The sequence below is a fragment of the Anopheles coluzzii genome, chromosome 2 (genome assembly GCF_943734685.1).
Source record: "Anopheles coluzzii chromosome 2, AcolN3, whole genome shotgun sequence".
Taxonomy (NCBI): domain Eukaryota; kingdom Metazoa; phylum Arthropoda; class Insecta; order Diptera; family Culicidae; genus Anopheles; species Anopheles coluzzii.
Genome location: NC_064670.1, coordinates 18,807,013 through 18,821,808, shown reverse-complemented (window position 1 = coordinate 18,821,808; position 14,796 = coordinate 18,807,013). Strand labels below are relative to the sequence as shown.

At 49.5% G+C, this 14,796-nt stretch overlaps 1 protein-coding gene across 1 annotated transcript in view; it reads left to right on the top strand.

Annotated features, from left to right (window-relative positions):
• Positions 1–14,796, top strand: part of LOC120960984 (cadherin-99C) — a 147,202-nt gene that overhangs the window by 102,566 nt on the left and 29,840 nt on the right. Inside the window, exons 6-7 of the mRNA XM_040384495.2 lie at positions 2,727–2,912; positions 5,495–5,560. Of these exons, the coding sequence (XP_040240429.2) occupies positions 2,727–2,912; positions 5,495–5,560 (252 nt within the window). The remainder of the gene's footprint in view (positions 1–2,726; positions 2,913–5,494; positions 5,561–14,796) is intronic.

The following is a 14,796-nucleotide window of genomic DNA, read 5'->3' as shown; positions in this document are numbered from 1 at the left end:
ATTTCCAGCTTATTTATTGCCCGCACTTAAGCTGCCACAGCTGAGCGAGAGGAGCGCGCGCGGTCTCGGATGTGTTTGCGTGCCGGTCGGTCCAACATGTGCGTGGTGCATGCGTGTGCCCGCTGCCGTCACTCCAGTATCGAAACATACCGGGGCGAGATAAATGAGGGCCCTTTGCTTCACCTCTGTGTCCCGTACACCGCGTGCGCGTGTGTGTGTGTGCACTTTATCACTTTGCCGGAACGCCGCCAACAGCCGCCAACAAACAGCCGCCAACAGTTTTTGGATCAACATGGTCCGCGGTACGCGCGAGCCTTTCGTACCAACATAATGTATCGCACACACGCTGTACGCTGACGTTGTAACAATCCAGCACCGATGCAGCAGAATGCAATGTTCACCGCATGTGTGTCTGTGTGTATCGATACAAATGATCGAGAATTACACGCCGGTAAAATGCGATTTTTCAATTATCACGCCGGTGGGGGGAGGAGGAAGGTGGTGTACTGCGACGGAAACCGCTCACCATGACCTGACCTTTTGGCCTGCCAGAGGGGGGAACCATGAGCATAAATTACATTAACACACACAACGGCCACGACGTATCCTGTCACGCGCGCAGAAAGGCGGCTCAAGAAAAAGGAGCTGGCCCGTCGTATCCCCTTTTTTGGGGGAGGAAGCTGAGGGAGAACGTACAAGCTTTCTCAACCTCACGTTAAGTACAGCATAAAGCCGGTGCCGTTATGCAAGAGAAAGTAACGCCTATCACCGACCGCATCGATCGCATCGGTAATCGAAGGCGGCGCGCTTATCAATTTCGCCTCTTTTTTATGTTGTTGCCCATTTAATCCCATTTATGACGATTTACGGTAATGGGTGCTGGTGCAGAGCATACGGTTAGCGGCGGCAGGAAAGGATTTTCCAGATTTTATACTCGAAAGAGATGCTCAAGCCAACCGTGATATACATGAACCATCGAGACGACGGTCGCAAAACATTGTGAGGTTTGGCATTGCCCGGAGGTTAAAAGCATCCACCTTTTGATGCTTCTCTAATTTGCGATAAGCGTGTTCGCGACCGCAAAACACTCTGTTGGTGGTCGCGTCCCCCCCAAACGCCTTTGACTCCAGCTCCTTTGCCTGCAGCAACATCCACCAAACGGTAGGTGCACGCTCCTCCCTGTCATTCCAACAGTGTCAACCGCACGAAGGAGCGCAAAAACACTTTCGACAGCAATTAACCTACCCTAGCCGGTGGATTTAGTTTCCTTCGGGCCTCGTAGGAGCAAACGAGCAACACACCTCACACACCACAAGGCATCACACACATTAATCTTCGTCGCAGTTGTGCCCCGGTTGGCCCGGTGGTTTTCACTGTTCACATCCGTTGTTCTAAGCGTTCGTGACGTGGCCGGGCAGGCACGAATCTGGCCGTAGTGGGGAATCTCCCTATAGGGCGCGCATTTATGACACGGCCGTGTAAGAACGAGCGTCAGCCAAGTGTCAGCTTTCCATTCCCACGGGCGCAACCGAGCGTGCCTACTATCCGGTTACTTCCCTTTTCGCGTGTCACGATGATTCTAGAGCGATGTGGATGCACTAGAGTTGGAGTCAACCGTACCATCATCACGCTTTTCCTTTGCTGCCACACGCAATCAAACGAGTCTGGTTGGGGTGGAATTTGCATCCCCTGTTGCTTGTTTCGTTGATGTCCGATTCTGACATTTCGGCGAATGATCTGCTCTTACCACTCTAGGAAGCGTTACTTCCAGTACTCTCGATAGCCCAGTAATGCAGTCGATGCAAACAGCGATAGGTTCATCCAGGGGGTCGTCACGTCGTCCTTTCTAACTTGCAGTCGGCTGACATACGCCCCAATCGGGACGGGACGCGTAACGTTTAGAGCCGCCGGTAGAAACAGCCTTTATCGCAATCGTCATGTACGAATCAGGCAAACGTATGTCTTCCTGCGCTCGTTACACGATCACGCGTTTGTTCCGTTCCATTGCCGTGCCAGACCATCGGGGCCATCGATCCCCCACCCCGTATGATTGATCGTTTTGCCGGTTTGCCACAATCGATCGTCACCGGACGACTCCGCGGAGCCTAGAGCGAACCGATCCAGAACATTGCGCGGCAGCTCACACGGGAAGAAATCCCGGCCTGAACAAAACGGATCATTCAAGTATGTGCATGTGTTTGTGTGTGAGGGTGTGTGTGTGTGAGTGTGTGGGAGGCAAATTGTTTGCATAATTTGACCCCGCCCCCCCTCTCTTTCAAGGAGAAATTGCAGTACATGATTAATTGAACGTGCGCAGGTCGTTCATCGCGCCGGCTGCATGATCGTGCTGGGACATCATACTTCGCTGGCCGTGCGCCACGAGCGCTCCACAGGTAGGAAAGAAGATGATGAGTAGCAACAGTGCTCCTGCTGCCATCACCATCACAAAACATGCGCACGAACTGTTCGGCACTCGTGGCCCCGGTGACATGCAATTTATTTCTGCCACCTTTCAACCTCGTCACACCGGGGCACAACCGTGCTACGGCACTCGATTCTAGATCCCGCAAATCTTCTCCCCCCTCACATCGGGTGCCCTAGCTCGTGTGCTGCAGGCTGCTCTTGTGTGTTTGCAATTTTACAACCATTAGCCGAACCAAATGCCGTATGATTTATAATGTTGATTTTAATTCTACTCTCTTTCTCTCGCTCTCTTTCTTTCACAGTCGACACCGGTCGGGACGACGATCTTCCGCAGCATCCAGGCGACGGACAAGGATGCCGGTGTCAACGGGCTGGTCGAGTACTTCATCGTCGAGGGTTCGCAAAACATTTCGGACATCTCGCCGAACACGCTGACGGCGGCGGACGGTTTTGGGGTGTTTGCCATCGCCTACCCGCACCAAGGCCAGGTAAGCGTTGTTTTCGGGATGCATTAACGAACATTCCAGTCACGGGGGCGAGGAGGCAATAAGACCAAAACCACCCAAAGCAGCAATAACTTGAAGGAAATGTGAATTGAAGCGAACCAAAAAAAAAGGGACACAAGTCGACTGTCACTCGATCAAGCCAGTCAGTATGTCTTGATCATATTCCGACCCGGTAAACGTCCGTTGACAATGCCGAATGCAGTGGTGCGGTGTGTGCTTTGGGTTTACGATATGCGCGCTGCACCGTGCTGCTCCATCACTCCATCAGGCAAAAGGGGTAATCTGACAGGGCGGCCGCACTGGGGTGAAAAAAAAAACAGAGAGCCATTGCAAAATGGCAATGGCCACACACAACAATCACATTCATTTTCTTCATATTTCGTTTTTAATGGCAGGCTTTAAATAAAATCTCACTTCTCACCCCATCTCTCTTTCGATGGGGAGAGAGAGAGGGGAGCTGAAACCTTGCAGTGTTTTGCACTGGCGATATGCACTGGCGAAGGTGTTAAAATATACTTCCAAAAGCGTTCGTTGGTCGGCGGGAACTGCAGCCTGCAGAGCCGTGGAATGCGAGCTGAGCGAATGCAGCTGAAAATGACGAAAAATATCTAAAAGCTGCCTCCCGCACTCTCTCTCTTCTTTCCTCACTCTCTCTCTCTCTTCCCTGTGCTGAAACGTGAGAATGCCGCGGGTTGGCGAACAAAATGCTGCGCGGCACTCATGCGCAGTTGCTCGTTTACCGGGGTGTCACGATGGGATGTGAGCATTTACTGCCAGCCAGGAATGTCGTTGCACAACAGCATGATCACCACCACCACCCGCCAGCCAGCAAGGTGTGTATGGTGCACACACAAATTTATTGGGTGCTAGGGCCAACCAAGGGTACCACCGGCACCACCTACCCCCACTACCCAGAGGCCTCCGAGATGGCCCGTTAAAGAGGAAAAACAAACCGGGTCACCGGGTGGGGGGTGGAGAACGAACCACACGAACTAAATAGCGACAGGTGAGCGCGTTCGGGCATTCACATTGTGGTGGAAGAAAGGAGGAACTAATCTCGTTTTGGAATAGAGCCTCCCTCCTTGCAAAGAAACTTCCCCGTACCTTTCCACTGTGTGTAGGAGTACAGCAACTAGATCGCGCTGTTTGTGTGTGTTTTGGTTCCTGCGATCGTTCCGTACACACGACTACACACTCTCCGGGCAAGTGCGAGTCGCAGTCTGTGGGCCAAATTCTGCCACCGCAATCTAACGAAGGAACGACGGCGACGGCGACTGTTTACATAATAATAACAACAAAAAGGGAACCCCTCCCCCCCTTTTAACCGTCTTTCCACATCAGCCGATCTGCGTGTCCGCTGCGTGATCGTCCCGAACTGCACCAGACATGCACTCGCAATCGCTGGTCTCCATTACGATGCCATATTTTATCGCTAATTTCCATCCAGAAAAAGGAGGGGAGGATGGGGGGGGGGAAACTGGGGCTGAGGCAAAGATTAAGATAAACTTTTGCCTGCCCTCGCATCAGTTGCACGGCTCTCTTTCGCGAGAAATAGCCAGAAAGGCAAAGGAAGGAAAGGAAACGCTGTTTGCGCACAAAAATGCGGAAGGAGTTTCAACTTCTTCTAGCGCTAGATTGCAAAAGGGGAAAAAGGGCAAAGATCACGTCGATCGAGGTTCAGCGTGGAGTGATTTGGACCGTAGGCTGCCTGTGCACAGCAACTGGTGTGGAAACTTTGTAAAAATTGATTAATTATTGTTATAACATGCAAACAGAAACAAACGAGAATCAGGTTCTGAAATAAATCCAAAAATGATCACCATTTTGCTATTAAACATGATATGAATTGACCAGCTCTTCCCGAAGTCTAAGGATCTAATTGCAACTCGAGTGACTATTTTCCAGCTCTCTCGTGTAACGTGAGGTCAATTTCTTTCGCGCTACAAACGATCCTTTCGTACCTGCGCGCGTCCCAACCGTTAGAAGCAATCAGCTTCAACAACACTACACGCGGGACGGGGGCGTTTTTTTCCATTCCAGGGCAACCATTTATCACACTAAACACGTTGCACACGAGACACGGGACATCAATCACAACCGGGATCGTTGCGCGTGCGTTTGTTTGTTTACTTTTTAAAAAGAGGGGGCCTGTTACCAACACCCACCATGCTAGCCCGAGATGCACAATCTTGCTAGCTGCACCTCATCGCGATCGGCACAATAAAAACAACAGCACACGCGGCTGGAATCTAGGACACCTCGCCCGGCCTTAATCACCATTTCGCGAAAGAGGATTATTTTCACCCGCTACAAACTGTGTACAAAAACGCTGGCTCTTAGGGTGTATTATACACACATCCACATGCCCTTGTGTAATATACCTTTCTGAAGCAATATACCTTCTTTGCCGCCTCCCGCCGTCCCCACAAGCAGACACGATCGAAGGGCGATCCTATCTCGTGCACTTTGTTTCGCGCCATTTTCCCAACCGATCCTTGTACCCTTGTGTTTTCATCTTACCGTTTTCATCTTATTCTCTTCTCCCTCCGTTTTCGCTCATTTAGGTCACCGTGGTCAAGACGCTGGATTACGAGCGGACGCAGCGCTACTACCTGACCATCGTTGCATCGGTAAGTACGAAATTTATGCGCTTAATCTTGCATCACCGTGCAAAAGCAGCCCCAGCCCGGCGTACGGGCACTACGGGCCGCTCACGGGAACTGTCGGTTCCCATTTTTCACGCCTCCGATGGCGCAGGATCAGCTGTAGAACCGTACGGTACACATGGAGAACAGCATCAACAAAAACAACCGGAACAGTGCTGGCTGTGTGAGAACAAACTCGCTCACACGGCAAACGGTTGAACGCAGGAGAGTACTGCAAGGAAATATGGGAGCTAAATTACATAAATGTTGATATTTCTGCAAGCACCGTGGCGCAATGTGTGATGGGGGACGAATTGTGCGCCACAGGCCATCACAGCCGTGCAGCATTGTGATGAAGGCTTTTATTGCAGCATCTACCTTTACGATGAGCCACAGCATCATCACACCGTGTGGGGTTTTTTTTCGGGAGTCTTAATTTGACCTGTATTTGAAGGTTGTTTTTTCCAACCATCTCGCTTAATCGTGGCAAAATGTACCCCTATTGGTGCGGTTTGCAATTTTAGCATTTAATTTAGTGAATATTTTTTGCTTGAAGCCATTAGATAGTGAACCCATGTGACTTTTGCACTTCATTTGCATCTCTTTTGATTTAAGTAATAACATAAGACCATTGCAGTACTCCTGTGTTACGCGTGCATCGTTCAACAACCTTTGCCCAGCACAGCACCATCTCGCGCACGGTCAAATATTGTTTTTTTGCTGAAAGACGGATTTACTTGAATGCTTTCGCTTTCTTCGTTCACGCCGCCCACTCATCATTATTTTTAGCTTTATGCCATACCTATTTTCCGGCTGCTCATCTTTTTATCGCCATTTACCGCATTCGTTGGTGCGCTGTGATTGCCATTTCTCACAACCGGCTTAGAGCTCCACCGCCCGATCAAACCGACACGGCTCTTAGGTGTAGGAATTAGGGAGGGTGTTTGTGTGAGCATTTTTTTTCTCCTTCCCCACACGTTATGTTTTGATAAGTTTTCTTTCCCGCGAGATGATTGTGTGCAATTTTTATGCCTCTCCTTTTTTTTTGTTTGGTACATCCGTTTTTCGACGGTTTCGTTTTCATCGTTTCGCGCCGAAACGCTACCGACAAAAATTCAATTTATTGCTTTCGCCTCACTTCCACGGTTAGTTCGGTGCATGAAAATCGTTTTTTCTTTTCTTTGATTTGTATTTTTTAAAACGCGTTGGGTGCGTTTCAAGTCTCACAAAAACGCTAGTTCCGGTTGTGAATCAAATCTGCGGTGTGCAAATTGGCGTAAACTACCGATCTATTGCTTTTGCGTTATGGTTCGTTTTTCTTTTTTACAACAACACAACAACATAGACGCAATAAATGGATAAAAATTACACCAGTTTTGCGCATTATTTAAAGCATGTTATAAAACACTTTTACCATTCCATAAACTCCAACCCGTCGGTCCGACCGGCTTGTTCTTCGCTAGCACAGATCGATTCGCACAAGCTATTTGCAAAATGTCGGCGCACGTAGCGCTCCTTAATAAATCATAAATGTTCCACACCGAATGCTTCCAGTTTGCCAGGCCCGCAATCGAGTTTAGAAGGGGAGGGGGGGTGCAAGAATGCCGAGGTTCTCTGCCCGTGGTAGCCCATTCGAGTGGCCTTTTAGGGAGCACAACTCTCCCATACATGCCACCGCGTAGAGTCGTAGAGTGAAGGGATTTTTGGACACCCAACGAACGAAACGAGTTTAATGGCGGGTGGTTGGCTTTGGCGAGTGTTAACCGATCCGGATTGAAGCATCAGCGTCTCCGTCGAATGTCGTGTTCTGTGGTAAGGCCTTTTATATAGCCTTAAACCAAATGAAGATTCTGTACGTTACCCAGGAAATATCATAAACATCCAACACGTGCGCCTGCTTATCGATTATTTGCACACGCTATCGCGCTTTCCGGAGCTATGCCAAGCGCTTCTCTGGCCGGTGATTGAGCGTGTAAAAGAATTGGTGCTTCTTATAGCATCAATCCCTATCCCTACACACGAAAGATCGCTCATTCCGTGTTGAGGACGCCCGTTTTGTTTTTGTTCTCTTCTCCGTGCCGACGTTCTTATTCTTTTCGTTATCTGTCCGTGAAGACTTTGATTTATTAATGGAACCTACATGCTCCACGCCAATACTGCTCTGGCCTAGTCCTTGTTTCCTTTTTTTTTTTAGCCTACGCTCCCAAGACCTTCCCTTCCCGCCGTAATGCTGTTGTTTGCATACTTCCACCCTACCTTCGGTTCGTCTTAACGCTGACGAAAAGATATTCCGGCCTGTGCGCACGGCACGCGGCAGCATGCTCGGCTGCTCCCGAGCCCGAGAATGTGTGCTCCATCTCGTTGACATTTAACCCCGTACCGCGGTGCAGGAATGTTTCTGCCCTTATCGAGCCTGCCCCTTTCCCCCGCTGCAAAGACACCTCCCACTCTTCAGTGTTTGCTAACGAGTCGCTCGCGCTGTCTTTCTTGCGCTGGCGGTGTGGTTAGAAACATTCCCGCATACCGCAAAACCAAAAAGAAAAAAAAAGAAAAAGAAAAGAACACCAGCAAAAGCAAGAAGCAACGAAAACGGCCCCCGACATTGCGCTCCAAGCCCCAAAGACAAACGACATTCACTCCCCGGGTAGTCCCGTAAAGAGTGGCCGGGGCTGAAAATTGGCATGAAATTTGATCGGCACAATTATTTATGGCGTCCCGAAAAAGGGGTAGCCAAAGCAGAGCGGCGAAAAATGCTATGCTGCTCAGACACACACACACACACATCTAGGAGATTCAAGAACTGGAGCAGAGAAGAAATGGTTCAAATTGCCTAGTTCCCGCGACCTGAAGAGACGATCAGGGCTTTGCGTTGCCGGAGTTAGTTAGAAAACAAAAACTCAAGAAAGGGAGGCGTTAGAAACACACCCCCAAAAGGGGGGGGGGGAGAGAGGATCGAAAACGCGCTGCAAAACCCGCAGAACCAATCACCCCGTGTCTTTTTCTCTCTTTCGGACACGTTTTTTTTTTATTTCGACCGTGGCGATGGCGGTGGTGGCGTCGGTGGCAGCGCTAGGAGAAAATTAATGGTGTTGTTTACGCTAAATGGTAGCAATAAATTAATGCACAGATTTCCACCACGTATCGTCTCGCGCCTCTGTACCTATCGATCGTGTACACTTGTCGAGGAGAGCACAAAACTACACACACACGGACAAACTCACGTCTAGTTTGAACGGAATTAGTTCCTTGATTAATAAATTGTATTCGGCATGCTGCATGAGCAGCAGCCGCACCAGATAAACGACATGGGCGAACTTTTTTTTTGTCGCTATAGCTTTGCAACCGTCATTTGGTTGGGGTTTTTTTTAACTTTTATATGACATTCTGTACCACCGAGCGATTGAGTGAGAAACTGCAGTACCGAACGAGTTTGATGCCAATTAAAATGGGTTCTCGGTACAATTTTGCACACCTTAAACTAATCGCAACCTCAATTAAACAGACCCTTAGTTCAAACGATGCTTGCACTTTGCAGACATAATGTTAATGTATAACATGCGACAATATATACACACACACGCACATAAAACAGTGGGCGATTGCTTGATCTGTATCAGTATCACGGCACAACTTTACCGAAATGTGATCGTCGCCATTAATTTACCTTTCGAGAACGAGCACGAAACGACGCATTTTTAACACCCAGCGAAGATAACTCACTTACAACTTCGACATCCTGGTGGCGAGGATGTATTGCCCCCCCGGGGGAAACATTCGCAGGCTTAAGGTTGCAATGGGCAATTTTATTTGCCAAACTGCAGTCTCATCGTAACAAAGAGTTCACCAATCTCGGTACGATACAATGGCAAGAAGAGAAGTGCAGGAAGAAAAGGGACGAAAGAAAAAGGAAACCTTCCTTCCGTACACCGTAAATCCTTCCAAAGTTCGGTGACTTTCGGGTTCCCACCTGACAGCGGATCCCTCTGATACCAACGGAGGGGCCCATTTTGTGCTGGGAGATGGACGATCGGGGGATTTTTTCCCTCCTCACCATTTGAAATCGGTTCTTTTCTCCCATGCCGAGAAATCCGACCAAATTGATGACCGATTAAAAATTATTAATTGATACCGGATCGAAATAATTCTGCACCGAAAATCTTCAACCATTAAAATGCGCATTAAGCGCGCACCGATCAGTTTTTATGTATTCGCCTCATCCCAATTCCGTTCCGTTGCGGAGCAGTGGCTTCACTGCCCTCTCCCACCTCGTTACGGAGCGGAAACGGCTCACAGGAGAGATAAAAAAAACCCATCCAGCATCCCTGAGCACCGCAGGAATGAGGAGCAGGCCGGAATACACGCAAAAGACAGGAAACGTGCCAAGTCCTACGGTGCCGGATTTATTGCAACCAAATCGAAACGGGCTGCCCAGTTTCCGACAAACGGAACGGCAAAAAAAGAGAAAGGAATACGAACGGAAAATGCCAAACCCATGGAACACTGCAAGCTGAACACCAGTTTCGGGATGGTGCGCGCGCAGCACCAGGCTTTTCGAAATTAAAGCAAACATGCTCGTCCGTGTTGGCAAGTGAAGTGCCGCGCACACACACACACACAGGTTTAGCACGGCATGAGCCGCCAGCGCCAGCGTATCGGTATCGATCGCCGCAGGAGGGCTCGCGCTCAGCTGCAGCTTTTTGCAAGCGAAACACCAACCTGCGACCTGCTGCTAAGCAACCGGTGCAACCGCGAGAGCGTGACACCGGAACATACGGGGGAAGCGCTGGTTCTAAAAATGGTGTGCCACAGTTTGCAACTACATTGCAGCGCGATCGGGCGACGCGTGGGCGCTCGTTTGACGTCCCTGGCGCAGCGTGTTGCTGTTGACACGATCTGCTAATCGATCGGTGGAGGTGGTGGTCCGGCTGGCTGGCTGGCTGGCCGGCAGGGTCAACGCAATTTGGTGACTTACAGAGAACCAAACAGGGTGTGAGGGGGGAAGGAGGTGCCTCACTCATATGCATACGCAGACAGATGAATCATTCGAATCTGTGTTTGTCCTTTGACTTTGTGCTGCGAATATTGCTCGAATTACGCTCCCGACCGGCAGGTTCGTCGCTTATTTACCCGTGCTGAAAGTCTTTTGTCTTCCCGAGTCAATAAAATCACATTTGCATAACGCATTCGCGGTGCAGACATGCGTGATGTGATTTCCAACCCAAAATCATCCCCCGTTGCATTTTTGTTTTGTTTTTCGTTAAACACAAGATCCTCTAACGATCCGCTGGCATCAGCGACGACGGAAGCCCGCCCGAATGTGGCGGTGATTAATTACAGCAGTGCATCATGAATGCCGCACGCTGATTAGCCGCGCAAAACCCGCCTGAATAATGCATTAGCTGCAGCGTAATAGCGCTGAAGCTCCTCCAATTTAGCCATCGCTTAATATCAATCGCCGAAATTGATCGCCATTCGAAAGGACATTATTCATTCCCTTATCGGGGGATCGGGGCCGGGCCAAAATGCGGGACGGCAGGTTTTCAAAAACTTCGCCATTAGTCGTCCCGGAGGGCAGCTTTGTTGGTTGGTTGGTTGGTTGGCTTTCCGGATCATTTACGAATTAGTCAGCGTGAATGGGCGCCATTGTTTTTAAAAACTTCATCAACGACTGCTAACGCCCGGATTTGTTCCTCCATTTTGGGGCCGCAAATGAGATATTAATTAGCATTTTATTTTCCTTTCGACACGCCATTTCTATCGCCATCGATCGAATGACCCGCAGCCCGTCTTGCCGAAGCTTAGAAGATGTGTTCGACGGTTCGACGGTGGAGCCGATGTGGCGCTGCTGTTTTTATGTTATCACGAAACAAACGGCTTGTTGAAAGCTGAACGGTAGTAGCGGGCTAGCTGTGTGTCTGTGTCTTTGTAGATAGTATAAAAATCTCACCCTCGGCCCCCAACCACCACCATGTCATCCTACAACCGCAATCAGTCTGTAAGCGAAACTATAAATCAGTGACGAATTTATAGCGCGTTCAGATGTCGTCGTTATGGTCGCATGATTAGCATATTTTACTCATCGCACGACCGACTTCTTCCGACTGGCTTGGCGAAGCGAGAGCGAGAGTGTGATGGGATAAATGGTACGGGAGGGGCGGTCCCGTGTCAGACACAGAATGTCGGTCGGCGCAAAATTTTGTTATCATGTTTCGGAATATGTATGAGCCTGTTAACACCACCGCTTAGCGTGCCGAAAAGCACGTGCAAAGAGGCAGCAGCGGACGTGTCAGTAGCGTGTGGAAGAAGAAAGTTTGTAGGTCAAATTCGACCCCTATTCCCCTTCCCATCTGACAGCCTTACTCGGGTGTCACGGAAGTACAAGTTAATTATGCAAGAAACAGCTAGAAACAACCCCGGCAAAGCTAAAGCACGAATAATGCCAAATCCCTGTGTTTGCTGGTACTCTAGCCGCTTGTAGGTTACCCACGGTGCACGAAGCTGTATGTTGCGGTAGCGATTAAAATTTTCTCACCCAACCCACCCACTACAATGTGCGATAAAACTGTGTGTCCGTGTCTGTGCGCTTGTGGTTTGAACATGCGCACTGGCGCCTCGGTGCACGCCTGATGCTTATTAAAAGTGGTGAATGCATTTAGCATGGAAGCGGGCGACACTCGTACACCGCCACCATCTTTCCACACCTAACAAGCACACACACACACACACACAATGCGTACCAGGCCGGAAAAAGGTATTCATACTCCCACAAGACGCAAGGCGGCATTTTCCAGCAGGTTTCCAGCGCACACCAGCGCAGCACTGTGAGAAAACGGGGCGATAATCAAAGCACCGGCGACCGTGGCGTCGATCCCTTCCCACCATGGAACGCACCACGGGGTAGAGGAGTTTGTGCGATACAGTCCGCTCAGGGAAGGATGCTGCAGCCCAATGTGCCAATGCAAGAAACAAACGGGCCAACTGTTGCAATACGACCCCAGCAGCATGCAGCAGTGCAGCAGTGCATGCCATTCCGGTCTTCCCGCAGTGCGCCAGCGCGGCACAAAAGTTAAAGTTCAAATCGTTGTGCCGTCTTCGTCTAGTGGGTCTGTTTTTTCCTTCAGCTGTCTTTGCCTCACTCACCATTTGCCTCTATCCTAATGGCATGCAGGGGAGGGAGGCAGCTGACTGCGGGAAATAGTAAATAACAAAAGCAAAAAAAAAGTAACAAACCACCATCTCGCACAACTAAAAAGCGATTGTGGTTTATGTCTCTCAGCCCGCTTGGAAGGCAACAGAATGGCTGCAGCACCCGCTGACTGCACACCTTTGATACATTGCGGGCCCCGCACGATGCGCCCCCTACACACACACAGACACACGGGAGGCCAAAAGGCAACGACGTGTAGCTGGCTAATGTTAAACAACTAATTAATTTCGATTTAAAACGACCGAACGCGACCGTGCCCTGGTGTGCCCTTAACGATCCGGTGCCGAGCAGGGGAGGCCACACTTACCATACACTCGACATGGGGACGGTGCTTCTTGGAGCATCTTTGGCCCTGGGATGATGATAAAAGAAAGCGCGAGCGCGACAAAACACACAAAAACAGGGTTAGAAGCATGAGCTTTAGTAGATTCTCTAGTGAACGGGTTGCTCAGGGATGGGCAAATACCACAAAAAAGCATAGATTGTTAGTGAAAAAGCGCATCAAAGTGCCCTAGAGATTTGTGCCCCAATGATCGCGTAAGTCGAATATCGTGTTTGTTTGCCACAATTCCCCTAAAATAGATGTAGTATGGATTAAAGCCTATATAACAGATTCTTAGTTCTGAACCTATATAACAGATCTTAATTTTTGCAAAAAAAAAATTAACGCAATCATAGAAACGTTCAGATAACTTTACAGATTTTCACGTCAGTGACTACTTTTCTCGAATTGCTGTGACAAGATGTCGCCAAAAATATTAAAACATGAGTGTCTGTGTCGAATGTTTTGCACAACATACCCAAATAATATGACTATTAACAACCTGTTGTTTGTCTTCTTTCCTTTACAATCTTGCCGACCACTGGAGCACTACACCGCTCATCGTGGGGAGGCGTCGATGACGTTACTAACGAAATAAAAGAGAAGAAAAAAAGGCGATCTGCTAGTGGGTCGCACCGACCCGACCGTACCTGCTTCCCTTGCGCGATAACCTACTTGCATAATAGCCTAACTACGGTTGCAGCGTTTGCGGTGTATGGTTGGGCAGGTGGAGGCGCTTGTGGCAAGCGTTTCAAGAAGTTAGACATCTTCACATTTGCACGGTTTGCGGATCGTGGCGCCCGATCCGATCGTACCGACATACCGACTATATTTCCCGCACGATGCAGCGTTGATGAGTCCGTGAGTATTGTTGTCTGCTGGGCCTGGGAGTTGGTGTTGTTGTTGTTGATTTGAATGTGAGAAAACTCATCCACGGGCCCCAGTCGGCACAGAAAGGGCAGCATCCGTGGTAACGCGAACACACTGCTCGTACATCCGTCACAGAAGTTCAAGGCCTCGGATGGACCATATTTCACATGCCTTGACATATTGAAACGATTGCACCCCGCAGCTTCCCGGCACGCTAGGAGACTATAAAGAAACAAACAAAAACCGGGGGGGAAAAATTGGCACAATTTTTGGAGCAACTAATTCTACGACTTCGCTTCCTCGCAAACAAACCTCCGCCGCAGGTTTGGCGTTCGTCACACACCAAGCCACACAGGCCAAGTGAAACCAGAATGTCCTAACCGTATAGTGAGAGTCGAAACCGGAATCCAATTAATGTAATTGATACTGTCAAACCTGTCGCACAAAAGGTGCCCGTTCGGAAAAGTGTACCAACCGGGGCGTCGGGTGTCTCCAAACATACCACACACACACACACAGAAGCGGTGCTCAGACGTTTAGTCGCAATTCCTCACGCGGTCCATTTCGCACACTTTACCCTGAGCTGGAGCGCAAAAACCAGGGGGATGGAGCGTCGGACGCGCATAGTCCACCTTAAATCGATGCAATTTATAGTTTTGGATCACGTTACCACTATCGTCCCTCTGTTGGGCCCCCGTTCGATTCAGTTCGGTTTCGTTTCGACTCCGTTCACAGCTTGTCTAGGTTTTTTTACGCCGTTGAAAACTATGAGAGCAACTTCTGTCCTGTTCCAAGGCGTCCATCGATCTGGCGGACGCGAAT